The 23,668-nt window shown below is 35.0% G+C and overlaps 4 protein-coding genes across 6 annotated transcripts; 2 read left to right on the top strand and 2 right to left on the bottom strand.

Moving 5' to 3' along the window:
- The first annotated feature begins 90 nt into the window (after positions 1-90).
- LOC118276356 (aarF domain-containing kinase 1) lies at positions 91-5,477 on the top strand. The gene is made up of 6 exons (XM_035594631.2): positions 91-684; positions 787-1,197; positions 2,076-2,249; positions 3,462-3,662; positions 4,090-4,296; positions 4,533-5,477. Exons 1-6 carry the CDS (start codon positions 244-246, stop codon positions 4,644-4,646), a joined length of 1,548 nt encoding a protein of 515 aa, XP_035450524.2. The 5' UTR covers positions 91-243; the 3' UTR covers positions 4,647-5,477.
- A 306-nt stretch (positions 5,478-5,783) lies between these two features.
- LOC118276325 (uncharacterized) lies at positions 5,784-9,559 on the bottom strand. 2 transcript variants are annotated; one of them, XM_035594589.2, is made up of 4 exons: positions 9,337-9,559; positions 8,388-8,615; positions 7,831-7,977; positions 5,784-6,074 (listed from the first exon to the last, which is right to left on the bottom strand). In XM_035594589.2, exons 1-4 carry the CDS (start codon positions 9,425-9,427, stop codon positions 5,839-5,841), a joined length of 702 nt encoding a protein of 233 aa, XP_035450482.2. In that variant the 5' UTR covers positions 9,428-9,559; the 3' UTR covers positions 5,784-5,838. The 2 variants fall into 2 exon arrangements, with proteins under 2 accessions (XP_035450482.2, XP_035450481.2); XM_035594588.2 differs by having other exon boundaries at positions 5,784-6,092; positions 9,337-9,557.
- Positions 9,560-10,116: 557 nt separating this feature from the next.
- Positions 10,117-13,625, bottom strand: LOC118276466 (ubiquinone biosynthesis O-methyltransferase, mitochondrial). Its single transcript, XM_035594797.2, has 6 exons — positions 13,313-13,625; positions 13,027-13,236; positions 12,781-12,889; positions 11,685-11,819; positions 10,837-11,107; positions 10,117-10,373 (listed from the first exon to the last, which is right to left on the bottom strand). The coding sequence occupies exons 1-6, from the start codon at positions 13,354-13,356 to the stop codon at positions 10,258-10,260; spliced, it is 885 nt and encodes a 294-aa protein (XP_035450690.2). The 5' UTR covers positions 13,357-13,625; the 3' UTR covers positions 10,117-10,257.
- A 4,256-nt stretch (positions 13,626-17,881) lies between these two features.
- On the top strand, positions 17,882-22,887 carry LOC118276299 (uncharacterized). 2 transcript variants are annotated; one of them, XM_035594558.2, is made up of 10 exons: positions 17,882-18,193; positions 18,459-18,622; positions 18,809-19,002; positions 19,403-19,582; positions 19,981-20,152; positions 20,456-20,639; positions 20,715-21,369; positions 21,620-21,735; positions 21,837-22,050; positions 22,722-22,887. In XM_035594558.2, the coding sequence occupies exons 1-10, from the start codon at positions 17,954-17,956 to the stop codon at positions 22,784-22,786; spliced, it is 2,184 nt and encodes a 727-aa protein (XP_035450451.2). In that variant the 5' UTR covers positions 17,882-17,953; the 3' UTR covers positions 22,787-22,887. The 2 variants fall into 2 exon arrangements, with proteins under 2 accessions (XP_035450451.2, XP_050563200.1); XM_050707243.1 differs by having other exon boundaries at positions 21,837-22,078; positions 22,722-22,834.
- Positions 22,888-23,668: the final 781 nt, after the last annotated feature.

The following is a 23,668-nucleotide window of genomic DNA, read 5'->3' as shown; positions in this document are numbered from 1 at the left end:
TTTATTACGTCAACCACCCCACACCTCTACTTTTGTATTCTTGACAGCAATAATTTCATGACATGACAGTGACAATGGCTGACTGACAAATCGTTGTGATATTGACATTGGCTTTGGCTGGTTGTTCACGTTCTATTTGCATGAACTGTCGTGAGTCGTCTCTCGAATAGCTTTATTAGAAAATAGCAGCTTTAATAGTAATATGTGACTAATACGTAGTAAAATAATTATAGCTTAATAAACATGTTGTCGAGAAGGTTGCCGCGTGTGGTTAAGTACGGACTTTACGGTAGTGTAGCTATTGGTGGTACAGTTACTGCTGCTGTGAAACTCAACGATGGTGATTACGATTCATTGGCAGTCGTCAGGCTCTCCAGGACGGCATTCACAGCCGTGGAAATTGGAAGAACGTACAAATCCATGTTATACAGCAAGGAATGGGATAGAAGCTCGCAAGAATATTTGGAGGTCAAGAGTCAAGCTCATCAAATTGGGGCAGAGAAATTGCTCGAGCTATGTAAAGCCAATAAAGGCGTATACATTAAAGTTGGACAGCATGTAGGAGCGTTAGACTACTTGTTACCCAATGAGTATGTGAAAACAATGAGAATACTTCATAAAGATGCACCACAAAACAGTGTTGAAGAGCTGTATAAAGTCATGAAAGAAGATTTGAAACGAGATGTAAGTGATGTTATTTAATTAAGAAGTTAGTTTAATGGTTATATAAACAGTTATGTGTTCAGTTTCAACTCTCAAATATTACACCATAATTTCACTTTTCAGCCCAAAGATTTGTTTGCAGAATTTGAGCCTGAACCTTTAGGCACAGCATCATTAGCACAAGTACATAAAGCTAAACTGAAAGATGGCACAGATGTTGCAGTAAAAGTCCAACATTACTTTGTAAGAGACAATGTCAAAATGGACCTCAAATGGATGGAATTCATAATAACAACTATGTCTAAAGTATTTCCTGATTTTGAACTGCAATGGCTTATTGATGAAACCAAAAAGAATATTGCAAAAGAGTTGGATTTCCTACAAGAAGGCCGTAATGCTGAAAGGGTTGCCGATTTATTTAAAAATTATAAATGGTTGAAGGTGCCAAAGATTTTCTGGGAATACAGTACTGAAAGGGTACTTGTTATGGAGTATGTGAGTGGTGGCCAAGTGAATGATTTAAAATATATTGACGTAAGTAAAGTTCTGTACTATTAGCTAGTATTACAAACTCCATAGTTTCATAATGTTTTTGTGCATTGCACATGAATGAACATAAGTAGGAAGTTACTGCATTATGAAATAAGGTACAATTATTTCTGCCTACTCATAGAAGGCCAATTGATTAGTTGTTTATTACTTTTCATAATATTTAACAGTATAACTTTATCTAATTCTAATGGTATTTATAAAACAGATACATAAAGCCCTAAAATGATTTAAAAGTCATTATATTCTTATTCTTAATTGCTTTAAAAATTTCGATTATTATCTATGTTTTCATAAACAACAGGAATGATATTTTGTAAATTATTATAACACAGTAAATGTATAAGTAACCTTGACCCACATCTAGTAATTTATTTAAGAACCATTATAATATAATTGTAATGTAAGAGTATTATATAAATTACAAAATGCAGTTAAATATTGACATTGTGTAAATGACTAGTCATTGTGAAATTAGCTTTAACATGTATGTATTTTATCAAGTCACCCAAGACAATTTCTTTACCTTCAAGTTACTAGTCTAAACTAGGGCCTAGGGTCCCTATTTCTTTATATAAAATCTATCAATGTCAGCTCAGCAATTTACAAACATACATTCATCAACCAAAACTTTAGTTCAAATGATGTAAAACCATTCAGTTGCATAGTCACTTCATTATCATCTTATCAGTCACAAGACATCCTCTGTTTAAAAGGTACTAGAGGCACTACTACATACTAATGGATACTACTCTGTTAAATCTCCTCTAATAACTTTTAATTAGCCTTCTTCAAATCATTGTATCTATCTAGTAACTCCCTGCAACCTTTATCACATCACTTACATAACTTAATTGTTTTAGGAACATAAAATCAACAGATTCGATCTATGTAGGAAGTTGGGTGACCTGTATTCGCACATGATATTTGTCAGTGGTTTCGTGCACAGTGACCCTCATCCAGGCAATATACTTGTGAAGAGGGATCCCAAAGACAAGGATGTCACCGTCTATTTATTGGATCACGGTTTGTATGCTGTAAGTTGTAGCAAAGTGTTTCATACATGTAGTTCATTAACCTCTTGTCTGTAGGTATATCAGACACAATAAAAAACACACTGGTGTGGCAGTTGCAATGCCGTAATTATAAAGAGAACACTTTATAAAATTAGCTCAAAAAGAAAAATGCACCTTTTGGCTTTACTGGGCCTATTTCGCTCATTTTTCGTATATTGCCACTCAAGACAATAACAAATAATGGTTTAAATTAAGTTATAAGTGGTTTCCCCATACGGTATGAGTTGTTTTTTGAGAGTTTTCATATGTGAGAGTGGCATATTTCTTTTTAATTTTTATACTTACTTACAAGTAATAATTGTTGTAGTTAATAGTATCCGAAGATATAAGAATATGATAACAGATATAAAATGAATACTATAATTTATTATTGATTTATTGTGGTTGGTAAATGGCTGGTTATAGCATTATTTACCTTTTCTAATAAGTGTAGTAACTAGTATTCGCGCCGCGACGCGATTCGTTGCGCAGTAGCCAATATTCCAACCAATGCATGATTAGCATATAATATATTAACTGCTTATGAGAGCTACATAGTGTTATATTTCTATTATTAAGCCCTATAACGAAAAATAAAAGGGTCACATGATGGTCAGAAGGAACTTTTAATGTTCTTGGCAGAATACCAAATGACGTACTTTACCGTCATACATATTTATTATGGTGGTTCTTTATATTTGTATCAACGAACCTATGAATTATTTAAGTACGTAATGTATTACTCTGAAACAATACAGACATCCTGATCAACTATTTCGGAACTTACATGACACGAATTTAAAATTAAAACACCAAGGTCGCATTTAATTTGCTTTATTTTTTTGCATATGCCTTTGTCGTAATTTTTGTTTGATTTTTTTAGATACAACTAGTGTTTAAACTACTAAAATAAATATTGCACGTTAGCGCAGTGGCTAGTATCGGATCGGGTGGCTGTAGCGCAACGTATCGCGTTGGATTGTTTGATCTACAAATATTTTTTTCTAGACCTACAATTAGAGCCATCTGCTCGTTTGCCCCCTATTCCATAAAAATGTTTTTATGGCTTTTAGATGTGATTTGCATTATGAAATCATGTATCTGTAGACGGCAGAAAATCTTAATCAGGCTGTTATGATTAAAAATATAAATACATACTTACATCTGTATCTCACAAAATGTTTTTTCTTTCAGCAATTATCAGAAAAGTTTAGGTATCATTATTCAAAGCTATGGTTATCGATCATCGATCGCAACCGTGATCAGATGCGGGTTCACGCGGAAGAATTGGGGATACGCAAGGAGTTGTATGGATTGTTCGCTTGTATGGTCACTGGGAGACCTTGGGACTCCATCATGAAAGGCATTGGGCGGACGAGACCCACGTCTGATGAGGTAGGCATTACGACTCTATTAAGATTAGATTTAGATTAGAGTCTAATAATAGACCATATTGCTTTATAATAAATTGCCACAAACCAATTTCCTATTTTACGGAAATGCTTAGCCTCATTGAGATCCCTGGTTTCTATGAAATGTCAAACCAAATTGCTACTTCGATCTGCTTACTTCAGCGTCCTCAGCTCTAGGCTTGCTAACTTAGACGGCCTATTAAAACGACACTTCTACAAATGATATTAACTAAAGAATTCTGACGTCGATCGCGTCGTTGCTAGTCAGAGATGATAATGAATTTATACAATCTTAATGATTCATTTATCAGTAGGTTAATTCCTGCTTACGTTAAATGTAATGATTGAGAAAATAAATCTATTTATTTCATATCTAGACAGGAGTTGTAACTTTTTTCTTTTTTTTTCAGAAATCAACATTCCAAAATGAGTTACCAAACATTTTGCACTATGTTACACAATGTTTAGAGCACGTCGATAGACAGGCGCTACTAGTGTTGAAAACGAACGATCTTATCCGTAGTATAGAATACGCACTCGGCATGCAGGACCGAATGTGTGGCTTTGTTGTCATGAGCCAATGTTGTGTACAGAGTGTGTACAACCTCGAACATAAGGTAAGTTTTTTATTAAACACATTACGAAAGTCTCATAAAATATGGTCACGCGAATTCTTTTTTTTTGGTCAAGTATGTTTACTTTCGTCGAAGGTTGCACTGACACAATAAGTGCTAATGCGATTTACTTAAAAGATTTTTTTCTTTTTAACCGACTTCCCAAAAAGGAGGAGGTTCTCAATTCGGCCGGTATGTTTTTTCTTTACCTTTACTTTATATTTTTCTATTTGTTTCAGAATACATCATCCGTATTTCAGAAATCGTTATTAAACCTCAAGTTCGGCTGGTCATTACTGCTGTTATATTTATACAGTTTTTATTTAAAAGTACATTTTTTGGTAAATAAATAATAGCAAATATTAGTTTAATTGGGAAAGGTAAGGCATGCTTAAGTCTGAATAAAATCAAAGAAGCTTTGGATGTTGTGTAGGCAAATAAATATAGGACATGTGCGCTTGTAAGAAACGAGTATAATGCAAGAGTGGACAGTACATAAGTTTAATAGATACGATATTTCACAAAAATGAGCTTTATCTTACTCTAGATAATATATTTTTATACCTCTAGTTAGGTCCAAAACACAAATCAATTGCAGTCTGTGCAATGTGCAGCTCTTTAGATAGTAAATTCTTAATGTTATTTAATTTTGTGTTACATGTTGATAGGTATCTTAGAAACAATTCAGAAAACCGTCCTTCTGATTATGTATATAGGTACACAAATTAAATATGAATGTACAGAATCTTCTTTTCCATTTTCATTTAAGATTGGATAACTACACGGTTTTTTAAGGCAAATGCACGATCAATATATGATACATTTTCGTATTAAAGTAATTTCAAGCTATTCTACCTATTGGTTGTGAATTTATAGGTTTCTTGCTAATGTTTTGAATGGAATATGTACGCACCAGGCTTCAAACTTCCGTTGTTTTAGTGTTGTACCAAGGGGCAAACAGGTTAATATTCGGTTTGGTTACAAAGGTGATGTTCACTAGTAACATAATAGTTACACTAGTCCACATAATATACCTCTAATGTATTATTCTTGTACATAACATAACAGTGTTACAACTGACATTTGTAAATAATAATCAAAATAGTATCGTACTTTTATACCATGTTTAATGTTATAATTGTTATTATTTTTGAAATAGATATGTATTTATTGATATAAAATAATGCAGTTTTACTTATTGGAACAACAAACTAACTACTTTTACTGTAAGGTTGCATAATATATCAATTAACTGTAGGATACGCAGGTTGGAATTGATCTGATAAAGTTGATAAAGCTAAAAATAAGTCAGGTTTTCCTTCCTGACGCTACAACTCCAGAAAACATCAGCCGATTTCCATGGTTTTGCATTCGTTGGAAAGGTCTCAGTCAGATTTATAGCAAAGAAAATTCAGAAAAAAAAGGTTGTGGGTGGCGAAATGGAGTTCGCCAGGTTTGCTAGTATTGTATAAATTAAGAAAAACCAACAATAGAAGACAACGATTCCTGTATTTAGGTACAAAAATACACATTCAAAGCAGAAATTCACGCGGGTAACTTAGTTTCCAAAACAGATAGTTTATTACTCAAAGTAGACAAGTCACTTTGTATTTTTAACAAAATATTCGTAAAGTTATCACGACTCTTCCCCCTGTTCAGCTTGAAGAGTGAAGTGCTTGAGATCCGACAGGACATGTCCGATTTTTTGAAGTCCGATAGTAAAGTGTTCGTAGCCTGTTTGTTAGCCGATATGCGAACTTTGTTAAACGCCATTGTTTCGTCTGATATTGTAGATTGAGCTGAAAAATATTACTAAACTGTACCCTTAATATGAGTTCGGAGTCGAATTGAGAACGCGTTTAGGTAAGCGTCGACAGGCCCGCATCATACGCATCGTACGCATTCCGTATGACGTCATCAGTACGCATCGTATGTAGGCATTAGGTCCGTACCATGTGGATCAGTGGACGCAGTTTTATGAGTTTCTATACAAGACAAACTAAAATCCGTGGCGTGCGATGCGTACGATGCGGGCCTGTGAACGCGTACCTTTTGGCGCTGTGATGGTTTGGTTTATTCGAGCCGGCCAATCAGAGCTGTGAACAAATTCTCGTTTCGATCACTTTAAACGTAAAGCAAACTCGTACTAACTGCCACACTCAGAGTCATTTAATGATTACTTAAACTATTCCTTAGTAACGATTTTGTATGGAAAACAATGGCTAAGGACTGGGTTAAGTAACCATTAAATGACTCTGAGTGTGGCAGTTAGAGTACTGATTAGACTTTAATACTTAGCTAGTTTGTTTGAACATTCTAATATCGGAGTTGATATTTAAAAGTGATGATTCGAAGGTTATGGGTTATCTATTCTTATGCTAACTAGATACTAGAGTACTTGAGTGACAGTATGTGCTACAGACGACGATAAAATTCCATTCGAGTATCTACATAAATAGGGAAAGAGTTATTGAATTTGTAGTTGTACTATTTAGCAGTGCATAATCCTTTCATCGGGTAAGATAATGCGTACCTAATATTTATGATGTACCATTACCACCCATTACTTCGTAAATAGCCAGCTCGGTAAGTTCTTTGGCTCAAAAGTATCTGTTTGCGAAACTCAAAGAAATTTCAAAGAGAAAATTCCATAGGTAATTAGATAGTCAGATAATTGTCAGTCGCGGCATGACCATGCATATGTTGTGGACACAGACACATATTTTAATGACAAACGTTTCTTGGCATAGAAATTTCCTTTTTAGTATGTCAACCTTATGCTAGGTCGGTCCATGATTTTTGTAGAGCTAAAGTGATCCTTATTGTGATGTAATAAGGTCCTGCATAAATAGATAGTGTAGTGATTGACTGGTTTGTTCGAAAGTTCAAAATGTATTAAACGCAACGTATAGTGGAAAAGTGAGAACCTTTCACTTTCCATAGAAGATGTTTCTCGAAATATGGATCGAAATAAGTGACGTCATTTCCAAACGTATTAGCACTGAGGAACGACTGTTGGTCGAATTCTTAACGGTTTAAAAGTTATGTTGTTTAGTAGGATCTATAGACCATTTTTTTATACCACGACAGTGGCAAGAAAGCACACGGCCCACCTGATGGTAAGTGGTAACCGTGGGCTATGAACGCTTGCAAAGACTTGGGGCATTACATGTGCTTTGCCGACCCTTAAGAAACCTATTGACCTCCTTCTTGAAGTACCTCATATTGTAGCCTACTGGGAAAACCTCGGCAGGGAGTTCATTCCACAATCGGAGGGTCCGTGTGAGGAAATTCCTTTGAAACCGATCTGACTAGACCTACAAAATTAGTCGAACAGCATGATCTAATTTAAGGCCCTGGGGCCTTAGTCTGCTATTACAATTGTCTCACAATGGTCGATCATTGATCAGTGCAAGAGGGATGGAGCTATACAACCTACATAGCTCCGTCCCTCTTGCACTGCTCAATGATTGACCATTCTGACACAATTGTAATAGCAGACTAAGGCCCCTGGTTGTGTCTTGTAGAAATACTCACAGAAGCAGGTACCAGTACAGAACTTATCATCGTGTTCCTTGAGGGTGTTCTCATAAACCATGGTGTCATTTTTATTTCTACTTGTATATTGCGATTGTTCTTCTCCATTGCCGATGGTCAGCATATTGTTATGGACGGTCGTTGAAGCTGTAAGTACATAATTAATGGCGCACATCAAATTATTCGGTAACCAGTAGCTGATGCCCGCTCATTGTCAACATTAAATGTGATAATTTATTCGGTAAATGACTTGCGTCCGTCACACGTTGTGAATCATTTAGCATCTTACCTCTTTTCCATAGATTTGGTGTTTGAGTAGATGTTATAGAAAGGTGATAAAATGCGTAAGTGCTTGGTTGTGTAGATATTAAGATTATGTCGCTGGGTGAATGAACTCTAGCAGGGTTTGATTCGAATAAACGTGTATCGTAATCTCATTGTACTACTGAATAAAAGCCTGTTTTTAAGGGCTAAATTAGCTCACCGATAAATTGTAGGATGCTACTGGTCGTCCCTAGATGGCAGTTTACAGGGGTACAATAAGAAATATAACTTACACTTCAGACGATTATCATGGTTAGGTAGCCACACTTCAAGGACGAACGGGTTTTGGGGGGTATTGCCCCTCCGTAACTCGGTGAGTGGTAACATTTCATTGTTTGCCTTGAGCACGATGACCTCTTCACAAAAATCGGGCAGGTCCAGTAAATGCCATACTTTTTGACGTAACACCGAAATCGAGGCCGATGGTCTTACTGCTATGTAGCGGAGACTTTCTTCGAGCACTAAAATAATTTAAACAGTAAAAATACAAAGTGTTTGAAATTACTAGAGTATTTCTTCACTGTATTTAAAATTCAAACTAAGTAGGCACTGAAACATATTTTATTTGATATTGATAGCTATTTCTTGAAAACTTTTTAAACTTTTAGGACAAGGATTGGCGATTGCTACGAAATAGTAGGCAACTTAAAAAAAAATAAAGCCCCACGTAGAATCATATGGAATACCTACTCAATAGAGAAATAGCAAAGTATTTTAGAAATCGTACAAGTTCCGTGTGCCGTTCCAAATTGTTTCGTGCTAGAATAAAACTCGTGACACATTGGGTAACAATTGGTTGCCCAGCCGATGCGCCAAACATGCAGTCGTGTACCTACGTTGCGTTCAAACGAAGGTAGGTACCTAATAAAGAGTGAATTCTACAAACCCTACCCTTCATAGTCCACCTTCTCTGCTTAGTGGGGTCAGTAACCTTGCTCTTAGTACGAGTAAGCTTTACGTTGAACGAAAACTAAACGAGAGCAAGTCCAGCGTTCTGAATGGACGGTGCGAATGAACCAACCAATCAGGTATGGTTTTGGTTGAGTACTTTGGTTTTGATTGGTTGGTTCATTGTAGCTGGCTAATCAGAGCTCCGAATGCGCTCGTTTCTATTACGTAAAACGTAAAACAAACTCGTACTAAGCCACCTGGTCGGTTAAATAGATGCGAACAGGTACTTACCCCCCAAGTCATATCTTCGAACGATCAGAAATGTTATGACTTCTTTCTTAAACAATTTTATTGGGGCTTTTAAGAGCTTGGTCAGTGACATACTTATATACTATCACTATATTCTACTCTTAAAAGCTATTATTAAATAATTGGCATAATATTCCCTAATGCATTTTTGCAATTTTGTATTCTTCTAATTTTATAATGGCAACGTCATAAATGACAAGTTAGAGATTTTTTGTGTCTCTGATAGTTATATAAAAGGAGTACAGACATCGATGGAGTAAGTTATGAGACTTACGGCGCATTCCAATAACCTACCTATCGGTAGATTTGCCTACCAGACTTCCAGAGGTAGAATTTTGACACATTTTGTATGGAGCTTATGTCAAAATTGGTCACCAGTTGCAGAAAGAAAAAGGATCACAATCCATACAAAATTATCTCACGTCCTATAACAAGAGTGTCTGTCCACCTCCTATTCCAGTAAATGAGACCTGACTTTATAGGACACCCTTTGGGGTACCCTTTTAAACAAAGAATTTTTAAAATCGATCCATATATACTTGTTCTGGACGAATTTTTCATAACAGCGCCTGAACTATTTTCATAGCAGTCTTACATATGAAGGTGTCCAAAATTGAAGTTAGGAAGTAAGCACATTTTTTAATAATTTTTTATCGTTTTTTTAGATAATATGTCACGTTATTATAGGACGTGGGGCAATTTTGATCCATCTCCTTTATCTGTGCGATTCGTATAATAAGGTTCAAAAAATAATACTCAGAATGCAATAAATTAACAGTTCTATTAAAAGTCATACTTTGTGTAACAATTTATACCGCTTCTCGCATGTTCATATTAAAAATCAAATAAACTTAATACTCTGACACCGATATTTTTCTTAAGATAAGCCTCTATCTTTGAAAATTAACTTAATTTTACTGCTTGGATGGCATACATCAGATGTTGAAATTGTGAGAAGTCCCATTGGCCAGTAACTGGGTTCAATGTCACGCCGTAAGTCAGTTCTACGTGGCAATTATCTGGAACAAAAACAAGAAAAATAATTATTATTTTCTGGACAAACAGTATACAGCAGTAGGCGCGACGTCGCCGCGTCTGCGCACGCTGCTCATGATGAAGAGTCCCTCTGTGACTCGAAACTAGCAGAGCTTTTCTCCATTAATTTACGTGAGTAAACCGTGATTTTTAGTTAAATTCTCACGCTCACGATAGTTATTACAAAAATAGTATACACTACACATACAATTAAAATACAATACTAGACTACTACATTTTACAGTTACAGTTATAATGTCATATGTAGGTACAGGTTGTTTTTATTTATTAGTATTTGTAAAGTAAACCTAATTTAAAACCGCTTGTGAAAAACCAATGAGCTGCTCGCAAGTATTTCACATCAACACGAAAAATGCATGCGCTGATGTGGATACAACGTGATTTATAAAAGACAGAGAATAACTACGTACAGTCAAATATACTTACTTCTTTCTAACAAAAAAGTGAGTTCATTAGGCGTAATAAACTTCTCATACTGATGGGCCCCTTGAGGTATAGTTTTCAGTACATTCTCAGCAAAGAATATAACAAAAAATTGCGACCATCTCGTCCTGTTAGGGGTCGTAAAGAATATTCTGCCCCCCGGTTTCAATGCATGTACACAAGACTTGACAAATAGTTCCTGGTTGTTCACATGTTCTATCACCTCCGAAGCTACTATTCCATCATAAAAATTGGATGTCGATTTGGCGTGGTCCTGAAATATTGAATACAATGTATTGATACAACTGATACTAAATTGTTTAATAAAATACAGTTCAATAGAAGACATTTTTTTTATATTTATGTATTTACATAAAAGTCCGTCTATAAATGTAATTACATTATGCACTAACTGTAGGTAATGACAATGAAAAGATAGCCAGATCTTAAATAATAATATTATATGCCTTTACAGTTATTTTGTAAGTAACACAGATGCCAACACCATTTTAGATTCGAATTTAGCGTTTAGCAAAAAAAAAAATATAATTTATAAAGTATTTATAATTTATATGTATAAAAATAAGTCGGGTTTTCCTTCCTGACGCTATAAGTCCAGAACGCACGAACCGATTTCCACGGTTTTACATTCGTTTGAAAGGTCTCGGGCTCCGTGATTTATAACAAATTCAAAAGCCCAAAATCTGTCTCAAATCATAATTGTATGCGGACGAAGTCGCGGGTAACTGCTAGTAATTTATATTTATTAAAATTTATATTATAAATTAAGATTATCAGGTATTTCTTATAAACCTTGTTACTCACTGGTATTAAAAATAAGCTTTCCTTACCTCTACAGTAGAGTGAATATACTTTGGTTTGTTTTCAGCAATTTTTGGATCAACATGTTTGTGATGCTCAGCTATTTCAATAAGCTCTTTACTAGCATCAATGCCCGTGACCGCTGCTCCAAGTCTCGCCAGGCCCTGGAAAAAAATATTGAAGGTTACTTTTTTTTATTTTTGTATTTTCTCCTGTGGATGTCATAATTTGAAATACATACTTATGATGCAAAGTCATGTCACCATAAAGCAAGTACAAAGAGGAGATGCCATATGATTGTGCAATGATAAAACAAATGGGCCCTGCCTAATGATATTATAAGTAAATAGGTGTAGATAGTTTATAAGCACACAGAAAGACACATTTGAAAATGCATGTTAGAAAATAGAGAGAAGATTGTCTTGTCTAAAATGTTACACATTATGTTAATGGGAGATCCAGTTATGACATCTCTTTGCATTTGCTTCATGCATATCACCCAGCCAATTACTAGCAAATATGTAGTACCAAATTTTATATTCAGCGCACATAAATATTGTCGACAACAAAGTCAATAAAATAAAATATTTTTTATTTGTTTTGCATTTTATGATTTCATTGTGAGTTGTTTATTATGAATGCATTCACAGATAATTATCTCTAAAATAGGTAATTATAATCATTATGCAAGACAGAAAAACTACCAAATTTTTTTTTTTTATATAGTTTGTTGACAACAATAAGTTCTGTATTGTTGTTAATGACTAATTAAAAATATTTTATGTGTTGGACGACCTTAATTAGTTCTGAATTGCAATTGTGACTGTGACTAGAGCAAAAAAGGGTAAATCATGAATGAAAATTGATTAATGATATATTTCTAAGAAGAAAATATAGAGGCAGGTTACTCAGGGTATAAAGATCCTACTATTTAAGAGTGTTTGCTTTTTTAGTTTTGGCAGATGGAGCGATTACTGCTTTAACAGAGAGCACTGCTACCTTTTTCTTGTCAAATGTTAAGTTCATTAACATTTCAATGTGAACCAGTAAAATAGGAGAGTGACAAAATAAACCACAAGTTATTTTACAATATAAATTAAACATATGAACACTTTTGAAACTTACCTCAGACAGAATGCCTCCTCCGCAGCCTACATCTAAAATCTTTTTATCCCTCAAAGGATGTAAGTCTTTCTTTGTAGCAGATACTAGGCCATCTCTGACGAACGGAACCCTGAAAATTTTAATTCGAATTTTAAAACAATATTCTGCTTTATGGATGTTTAAATAGAACATTTATTTCATTGCAGATAAAAGTTAATTTTGAAGCTTACAAAACATTTGTAATTGACGAGAATTTGGGCGATTTACCTTATTAAATTCATGCTGTGTAGCAAACGAAACTCTCCATTCGGATTCCACCATTCTTTCATTCTTTGAGAAAAGAATTTCACGTCGGCTGCATCAATAGTTGAATCTTTATTAAACGACTGCCCAATAGGAGGGTTTTGTACTTCGGTTTGGTTCCTTCGCAGTGAAAGCTTAGAGCCCGGTTGAGGAACCTTAGATGATACGACGGTCCTGTAATATTCGTAAATGTTTCATTTTATTTCTGTCTAAGTTTGACATTTTTTTAAGTACAAATGATTATACATACTTGGATTTATCAAAAATACACTTGTTCAGTTTCCACAGCGACATTTTTTCAATTTTTTTTGGGATATTATTTGTAAATAAACACCGGTCACGAATTATTGCGCTTTGACAGTCCGCAGTGACATAACCATAACCTTACTTTTATATTTTTCTCGTTCTGCGAAATTGACAAATAGAGACGTTCTTCGTAGGAGTGTAACGTATTTTGCAAAAGTTGATTTTTTATAGATAGTAATAACACGGAAGTTTATCGTTTCTACATAAATTATATATTATTAACGTCAATATAATCGCGTTAAATTGACTTATAATTAATGTTTAGTTAAAATATAATTAATGTTCAATAAAATTTTTAATACGTAAACTCTCAAGTAAATTCAAAATAACGTTAAAATGCATCAGTGTAATAAAACTACAACGTCAAACACGATATGAGTACAACTCACGACTGAATGTTAATTCCACTCTACTGTGTTACTGATGTTATTACCTACTACAACATTCTTACACACTGTACACACAGCGCTTATATTGACCTCTGTTATTGTTACTTAAGTACCTAATTAGAGTGTGAGATAAATAATTAATAGATATTATGTAGGTACAATAGATTACCAAGACACAATACTTGGTTATGCATTTTATCTATAGGTGACATACCTACGTATAATAAATTTTTAGTAAAAAAAATGAAAATACCTATTCTCAATTTCATTTAAATATAATATAATAAAATATATTAAATTAATGTTTGTTTAAATAAATAATAAAATTAAAAAAAGAAGGAAGAAATTTAAGCCCAACTGAAAATAAACTTCCTAATTGCATAATACTTTAGACTACTATAAAGATTTCCATCGCGTTACAATGAAAAAAGTCTACATACAGACTCAGTTTTATTCATGGTAATTTCAGGATCAAATTCTTTTAGCACTTTACGACTAATGAATGATACAGTAGGTACAGGTATCTAATCCGTGACACGTTACACAGCAAACGCTTTCCGCACCAACCGTAGGTAACCTATTTCTTACAATAAGCTTTGCTATCTTCTATGTCACATGTGGGATGTGCAGGTTCTATTGCACCGTTTCGTAATCTCGAAGTGAATTAAACCTGTTTGATACGCAGGTAAGTAAGTAAGTAGGGTATAATTATTAAAACAATGCAGGTCAACTACAATGTATAAGAAAACCATGTTTAATTGCAGAGTGATTTAGATTCAAGGTGAATTTACTAGCTATTAACTTAGATTAAGGTATATAGGTAGGTACCCGCACCTACAGTCCGTAGGTAGTTATCTACCGAACTGCGTAAAATGGATCCTACTTAATATGTGATCCAGCTAGGCAGGTACATAATTATATCTTAGACTTTAAACCCTACAAAACATTACAAATCTAATAAAAAAATCTATAGGAAATAGTGGAAAAATTTAAATTTACAAATAACATAGTTTCTTGATAATAAAATTAATTAACAAAGCAACTGCATAAAATTACATCTAATGACCGAATAACAGAAAAATATAGACAGGTGTAAGAAAAACGTATTTCGGAACGAATCATCAATGAATGTAAATGCAACGCATTGATATCATAATATCGTTACCGTTCAATAATTTATCATTTGCCGCTCACACACGCAACTATCTCTTATTGGAAGTAACTAAAGAAGGCCACCTGGTTTTTAATAATGGTACTTATAAGCTTATGAAATACCAGAACCATACAACATAGTTCCCGACACGAACCATGGCCAGATATTTTGTAGTGGGGGCACCCAAATCCCCTTGATTACCTATGTATTTCCTCATAAGCTATTACTCAATTTTACTTCCGACAATGAAGCAACTAGCTTTTGCCCTTTACAACTTAAGGGCTATAAGGTCAGATCATGTAGATACGCTGTCGGATACTTTATTTTTTTTTTGCTGCAACGATTATTAGTAGGTACTTAGGTGGCAAGACCGTTTATGAGTTTCTGAGTTTGTTTCGGCATTTCTTCTCAGAGTAGTCCGATAGGAAATACCGGCCTCATCTAGTTATTTAAGAGATTGACGTGTAAAAGAGTTACATTGTAACCTATTTGCAAAAATAAATATCATTTATGAGCTTTCCGATGATGGTTAAAACCGCTGAATTTCCATATTCCTTAATATGTGCTTAGTAATTTTCATAAAAATCTAATAGATCTCAATTTTTGCCTGACATATTAGGTACCCAATACCTACCTCCTACATTTGTAAGGGCATTTATTTGGGCATGTGCCTCGCAGGTATAAAAAATGTTGATAGGTAGGCTAAGATCTACTACAAAATAAGATAGGTAAGTACCTACAAGATCCTTGCAAGATCCACTATAAAAATAAGCCTCTAATCTCATGTACCTATTTGAAAAAAGAACGTGTGATTGATATTCATTTATTCAAGTACCTACCTATAATTCTGGGATTACCTACGTTTTTTAAATTAGGTATTTACATCTGACATTTAATTTTAGAATGTAAACGTTTGAGAAAATAAAGATTTTTATTGTATTGTATTGTTATTGTAATATTGTTTTTACCATGTCATTTAAGCACGAGGACGACCATGTCCTTCAATTCAAAAGATATAAAAACTTGTAAAAAACCGCGTTTGAAATAAACCCAAAGCGTTGTTTTCGAAAACAAATCATTGTTGCTTTTATTTTATTTTAACCAAAGACTAAAGTTAGTAGTAAAGATATTAGTGATTAGGTCTTTTTTTTATGGGGTGAAAATCATCCAATGACTTCTCCCGTCTTTGGAAAAGCGAGAGGGAGTTTCAGACTCTTAATGACTAAAAATCACTCCGTTCCTACTCCTGCTTTTCGAGCCAGAGGGGCTCTGAGCCAGAGCCCCGGTAACCCGCTAGGTAGTCCGCAGCTCCGAATCAGGCATCAGCCCTACTGGGTCCCATCTGTGGTGGTCTAGAGTAGATATCATGTTATACCTATTATAATGTTTGTAATGTAAATTGATAATAATAATAGGTACTAAGAAAGCGAGAGAATAATTGCAGAGATTACGAAGCTGAAGATTATCAATGTCCTATTAGCTGATGGAATGACTCTCACAATTGAGTTTGATCGTCTCACAGGATTGCGAGTTGCACGAATAGCGAAGTTATAATGAAGTTTGCGCTCCGAAGACTTGGATTAATTAGTAATGGGAACAGATATTTTCATTTATAACAAGCTTTCCTGGCTTTTTGCTTGTACGCATCGAGGACTGGTTTTCTACATTATTAAATTACGGTGGTTGTTGGTGAAACGCAAACTTAACGAGATGGTTAATTAAATTCGATAATTATTCGGTACTTAGTTTTAATATAGGTAGGCAAATTATTTTATTGACTGCCTCGTTGGTCGAGTGGTCGCAAGCGCGACTGCCGACAAGACAAGGGGCCGAGGGGTCGATTTCCGGGTCGGGCAAAGTATTACTGGGCTTTTTTCGGTTTTTCAAAAATATCTCAGTAGTAGCACGGAGTCTGGAACTGTGCCCTCAGCTTACATTACATGGGACTTATAACAGAAATCGTGAAAACTGTTGTAGTTGCATATTATTTTATACGCAGGATGTCGCGTCTGTAATAATAAACTGTCTCGATACTACTTATTTTTGAAAAACGTGATTAAGTTGATGATAGCTATTCATTATCCGTTTTTTAAATGCTATATTTTTAATAGAAAAAACTAATTATATAGATAATATCAATTTGCGTCATCTATACACAAATGCATATAATCGTTAGGTAAGTCAAAACTGTACATTAAATATATTTTTAAAAGAATACTTGGGGCGTATCTGCTATCGATAACGAAGCGAAAAATAGTTTTTAGAAATTTGGTATATTTCTGTTTTATGTATGTCCGGTCTAAATTCTAAAAGTACTGCATGGATTCAAATTTGGATGAATATAGTAAACATAGGTTACATAATATTATCACGCTAACACATACGAGGGAGGAATTGTAACCGCAACAAAGTCTAAAGTCACTATTGCACGTGGAGGAAGTCGCGGGCACAGCTAGTATATAAAAGGTATATTATGTATGTATGAATTAATAAAGCAGCCAGATATTATTGACATGGTTGCGGAAAAAGATATCTTTTTTTAAAGTCCTTGAGTCGCGGATTGTATTCATGCATGAAGACAAAGAAGGTTTTATTACAAAATATTATAGACAATTTCGGTAAACCATATAAAAAAAAATATATACATACCAATGTGCTATAAAGTTGTTAAGCTTCCGATTTCCGATACAGCACATGTAGCACCTGAAAGGCTCTTATAAGGATACACTTCTTTCTCCGAATAGGAGCACATTGAGCTATCGTGTATAAGAATTTTATTCTTTATTATACAGTTTGAATGAAGTTGTAAAAAAGTCAGAACGAAAATTTTCAAATTCAAAGTGATTAAGGGTATGATCCAATGTTGTGATCTTTTGTCGATAAAATTTTTACGTCTTAAATCTCTTAAATAAATCGAAGTGATGTATCGGAAATCGGATACCTATAACACGCTGTAGATATACCAACTATAACACTGACATAGTAACCGTCAATGTCAAACGTAAAAACATTATTGTGTACAAGGTAAATTAAAAGAAAACTAATGAATAAGACGGTCACACATCCACAATCTAAGCAAACAATTGTAGACTTGACTAAGTTTGGTCCTAGCGTGTTTACCCTTACATTCGCCCTAGAAGTGGTAGGAACCGAGGTCTGGAGTGATTGTGACGATGGATGGGTAGAACTTGGAAGTATAATTAATGGAGTCAAATTGATATATCAATTGTACCATGGCCAAATATTTGAGGTGGAAGTTGTAATATATCCACACGCGGCTAAGGTAAATTCAATTTGCTCTATTCCTGACTAAATCATTGTTTTCAAGTTGTTGATTTCAAACCTGTTTAAAAAGTGTCATACGGGCTTACCTACTTCTCTGTAGGAACATTTTGAGGTGAGTTGGTATGGAGTGTTAAAATACAATATTTTGAATTCTGGTTGTTAGTGAGAAAATAGAACATGCATAAGTCCTGCACTAGTAGAATTACCAACAAGAAAACTAAAATATTTTACAACACATTACCCAAATTATCGTTTTATCACAGATCGTCTATGGAAACAATTACGATTGGGTTCGAACATGGCAGTTTTTAGAGAGAAGATTTTTGGCGTTTTCGATCAGCCATGCATTCCCAGTGAGAGTGACGGAATTCCGAACTTTCGTGGCAACAGTTACACCCCACCCCGGAATATCCGTACTTAGTGCTAAGTATTCAAATTGAAATTATTTAATTACCATTTCAAATACATTCTGTATCCAAAGTTAGTACTTTGCTAGTGCTTAAATGATGTGTAGCAGTATTTGCGACGTATTATTTTAAGACAAATAGTAATAAGATATCTTTTATACCCTGTTAATTTGCTGCCAATTTTATCAATCAATATTTATTTCCAGTGCTAAAGCCGAGAAATCTCCTTACATTTTTTTCCCTCCTCTGCAATTCGGTGAACGACGACAATTCGCCAGAGTCTTTGACTCTGAGTATCCCCTCAAGAGGTATATATGGGACTTGATATGGTATCGCGTTGTGGTATACATCCCGACCACGTATTTGGATGGCCTATTCGATACACCATATCCAGTTTATGGTAATTATTTCAACTCTATTTATTTGTATATTTCTTTCACATTGGCATTGTTGTTATGCACAGTTTTTAGAAAACATATTTTCCCTTCTAATCTCAATCCTTTAATTCTCCTACCTCTGCAAATCCCCAATCTTCTAATACCTATTACCCCCAAAACTACGCACATGTACGACGCCGATTGCTTACCATCAAGTGATGCGTCTGCTCCTTTGCTGCTCTATTGCATAAAAGAAAAATATAACTAGAAACTAAATTAGAGACTGAAGATTAGTAAAGATTAGTTTCCGATGTATGTTACGGGGTCAAGTAGTTAATACTTACGTGTATAAATAAGGAGGTACAAATTCTTAGTAGCTACCCTGTTCTATAATATACATTAACCCACAAAGTTGAATTGTAGGTGTCAGGCAACAGGATGCAGTACTTCGCCAAATACAAGATGCAGTTTTATATCGTCCTCCGTTGGTCGAGGTGGACAACACTAGTATTAAGAGACGTTCGAGTAAGACGGACAAAAAGAAACCTGAAGAATCGAACACAAAACTTGAAGTGAAACTTTCTGGGGATTGGATCTTGGCAGGTAATTGTGAATTTTTCAGTTTACATTGTTATGTTACTGGCCTAATTAGATTCTAGTTTTGCTAAGACTAAATAATCCAAGGCAAAGCTATTTCGACATGGTATAGGAAAAGCATAACAAAAAAGCAACGTCACGCCTTTTATCCCCAAAGAGGTAGGCAGAGGTGCTCATTACGACACGTAATGCCGCTATACAATGTACACTCACTTTTCACCATTTGTGTTATAAGTCTCATGTAATAAGGGGTGAGCCTATTGTTCAGAATGGCATAACACTAACCTTTTTTACCAGTTTAGTTTGTATATACATTTTCAAACATTACCACGATAAGTAAAATTATTCTATCAAATAATTAATGAACAATCAAATGGATACACAAAACCTAAATAATGTTGCAGGTGTTGGAAGGGTTGTACCATTCGTAAGCACAGGTAACCGTATACCGGAGCTCGGTGAAGTAATAGCTCTGATTAGCACCGGTAATTTACCCTCGTATGACGACCTTCCGATTTTTTTCGCCAACGTTACTAATCTAGTTGATCTTCCATTGGATCATTTGTTAGAAAACAAGTAAGTAATTGCATCGGTGTTTTCGTAAATTTTGCTTAAAAAGCTGAGCTTGCGTAAAGATGAGCTTGTTCACGATCATGTATAATGATTTTGAACACTGGATATCTAGATTGAATGTGAGGTTCAGAACCACAGAAATATTGAAAACAGTTCCAAATCTAACCTTATGAGACAGTGTGGATCAAAAATAGAACATAAGTAAGGTCATTATGTAGATAAAGTCTATTTCAGGTTGGACTGTATGGACCCAGAATTTATTGACGAATATTTTTTCAAATAATCTCATTTCAAGTTTGTTTATAGTTTCACTCATATTTATACGAGATGGGTGGTTGCTGACGAAGATCGCTCTTCAGAACAAATATCTTTAGAAAATGTCACACCTGAAACTAAGATTAATTTTAAAGATCACCACGCAGTGCCATTGGCGAATGCTACAGCTTCTGATATCATGGCTATCTTTTTAGAAGAACCTTTTTGTATAGAGGTGAAAATTAATTATTTCTACTAATTTAGGACTTACCTTATAATTTAGGTTTCAATGAATCTGTTATAATTGTAGCTTCGTGGAATAAGAATACCACCGGAGACACAAAAATCAAACTTTTTTGGTTATGACAAAAGTGATCGAGATTTTGCAACGGGCATAACACCACCAATAGTTAATCAAGATGTGGATATTCTCATTGCACAGACGAAAATTGATGCGAGAGCCTTGAAAAAAATCAATGGTTGTGTGAAAAGAGAGTTTTCATTATTTCCCCCTGAGCCATATATTGAGCCACTGGAACGTGAAGGGATATGTACAAACGATATAAATGCAATAAGAAGGAAAGTCAAACCGGACTTTGTTATTCAACCAAATAAAATCTTAGAGGCACAGATGACATTACAAGTATCTATAGGTCTTGTAGGATGTAAGCCTCACCCAGTAAATATGAGATATTCAAGATTATATAGTCTTATTAGTGACCATGGTGCCATAATGGTTATATTACGACAAATAACAGAAATAAACGAGTCACTGCTACTAACTGGCAATAATACAGGTTTGTTGACAGGATTTGCTCTAGATACAGGAGACACTGTGATGTTATATGTAGAAGGGCCGAAAGAAGGTGAGATTTTACGAGTATGGGAAAGAACGGCAGATTTTTATCCCATTGTGAAACCTCTTTTCTCGACTTCCAGTAATTATATTGGAAGATTGTATCCTGGTAAGTTAAAGTTTTTATAGTAGAGAAAATTCTCTTTAAGATTTCTGTATGTCTGCTATACACACCATTTCCCCATAATATAAACCTGCCTTCAAGTAAAACTGCCCAGTTCAACTGTTTGCTCTACACACCTTGGGATTTAACTGTTTAAAATTGTTTGACTGTACATTTTAGACTGCACAGTTAACTCGTAGTGTGTAGCGTGTATTAGTAATGTTGACCATTACAAAATTGTGTTTGATTATTTCAGAGTTGCTTCTTGGTGCCATGCCGTTCAATATTTTGAAAATGTTTGTGCCGTTATCGGTTTTGTTAGGGTTGACACCAATTTATGCTCGTCCAGCATTACCACTGCCCACTCGTGCTGTGAGTAATTTTAATTTTGTATTTTCACTCTGGAGTATAAGGTCGTTTATTGGATGTCTCAAAGTTTATCTTGTCGATTGATCGACTGTTTGATTGCTTAGGCTGTGCTGAAGATAGGACGCTTAATTGGTGGAAGATACTCTACGGTTCCATGTCGACGCGTAATGCCAACAGCTATGGAACTGAAGAGTTTCAGACTAGAGCTGTGCGTGGCGCCGCGACCTCCAGTGACTACCAATTTAAATATTCCTGTAGTCAAAACAAGCAACGTAACTAATGTGGTACCTCAAAAGACAGTTTCTACAAAAAGTTGCGGTGAGATGAAGAATTAATCAACACAATAGTTGAGTTGAATGGTGATAGCGGTATGGTTTAATCATGAAGCAAATACAAAGAGGAGATGCCATAACGGGATTTTCCTTTAACATGGTGCGTGACACTTTACAGGGAGCGCAGGATGTTACCAACCACGCCCCTCTCTATTTTCCAACACGCAGTCCCACACTACAAACACGTTGCACATTTTAATGTGCCACTTTCTGAGCGCCTTTATCTACACCTTTTTACTTATATTTGTTCCAGTGCACAATCACATTATGGCATTTCCCCTTTGTACTTGCTTCATGGGTTTACTGTAACGTGTTTACATAGAAAATGATTCCATACCATCCACTTGTGTTATTACAATTGGCGATCCACTTATGTGTGAGTGTGTGGTATTTAAGGGTCCGACGACCACAAAATGTGTGGATTGCCACATATTTTGTGGTGGCCTCACCAAAAGTATCCCAGTAGCATATTTTTATTCATGAGTTTCAATGTTTTTAAGGTATATAATGATGACAAGGTAATTAGAATTTTATAAGTACCTATAGTTTTAAGTAGTACTAATACTAGGGAGATTGCTTGCTTAGTACTTTAGCCCTATCCTCACGGAGGTAAGAAACTGAAATGGTGACTTTAAAATATTTTTTAATTTGCCTTAGGTCACTCGAAACACGATGAAGGTTCTGAGCAAAGTGTGTCGTGGAGCGGTGAAAAAACGAAGTAAGGAGACTTTGCTTACACGATTTTTTTATAATAAAATTGCTACATGACATATATAATTTTTAGTGTTTTGTATTTCATTTTGCATAGATTTATATAAAATATTGTGATTCTCATTACTATTTCATAATTATACACAATTGTGTACTGGATCGTTTGAATAAAAAGGCCTTGTTTTTGAAAACTTGTTTGCATTCAACCTTGTAGGAAGTTATAGCATATAATATTTTTTTATGAGATATAGAGGCATTGATTGGATAAGTGATGATCGAAAATCGCATGTGTCGTCTTGAAATCTTTTAACGGCATCAAATATTTCCGGACCTGCGGACTACCCAGCGGCTTTACCGGGGCTCTGGCTCGAAGGGCAGAAGTAGGAACGGGGTGGTTTTTAGTCAGTAAGAGTCTAACACTCCCTTTCGCCTCGCCCAAGGCGGGAGAAGTCATTGGATGATTTTCCCACACAAAAAAGGCATCAAATATCGTTCACCAAAGCTTCTACAATCCAATTAATAAAATCTGAATCCTACAACGTGTTAAGCCAACTCATATACGCTTCACCTTTACGAAACAAATCAAACTTGTAGTTTATTGTGTTTACAACTAAAATTAATTGTACTAAACTGTATTTTAAGTAGTTTGCGTCGCTGGTAACTTGGAACATGCTAAGTTACATCATTTTGTTACAATTTTATATTTTTTTTTTTTTTTTTTTTTTTTTTTTTTTTTTTTTTTTTTTTTTAGGGTGGAAAATCATCCAATGACTTCTCCCGCCTTGGGCGAGGCGAGAGGGAGTGTCAGACTCTTACTGACTAAAAACCACCCCGTTCCTACTCCTGCCCGTCGAGCCGGAGCCCCGGTAAACCCGCTAGGTAGTCCGCAGCTC

This window comes from Spodoptera frugiperda, chromosome 31 (assembly GCF_023101765.2).
Source record: "Spodoptera frugiperda isolate SF20-4 chromosome 31, AGI-APGP_CSIRO_Sfru_2.0, whole genome shotgun sequence".
NCBI lineage: Eukaryota > Metazoa > Arthropoda > Insecta > Lepidoptera > Noctuidae > Spodoptera > Spodoptera frugiperda.
This window is presented reverse-complemented; position numbering and strand designations above follow the sequence as displayed.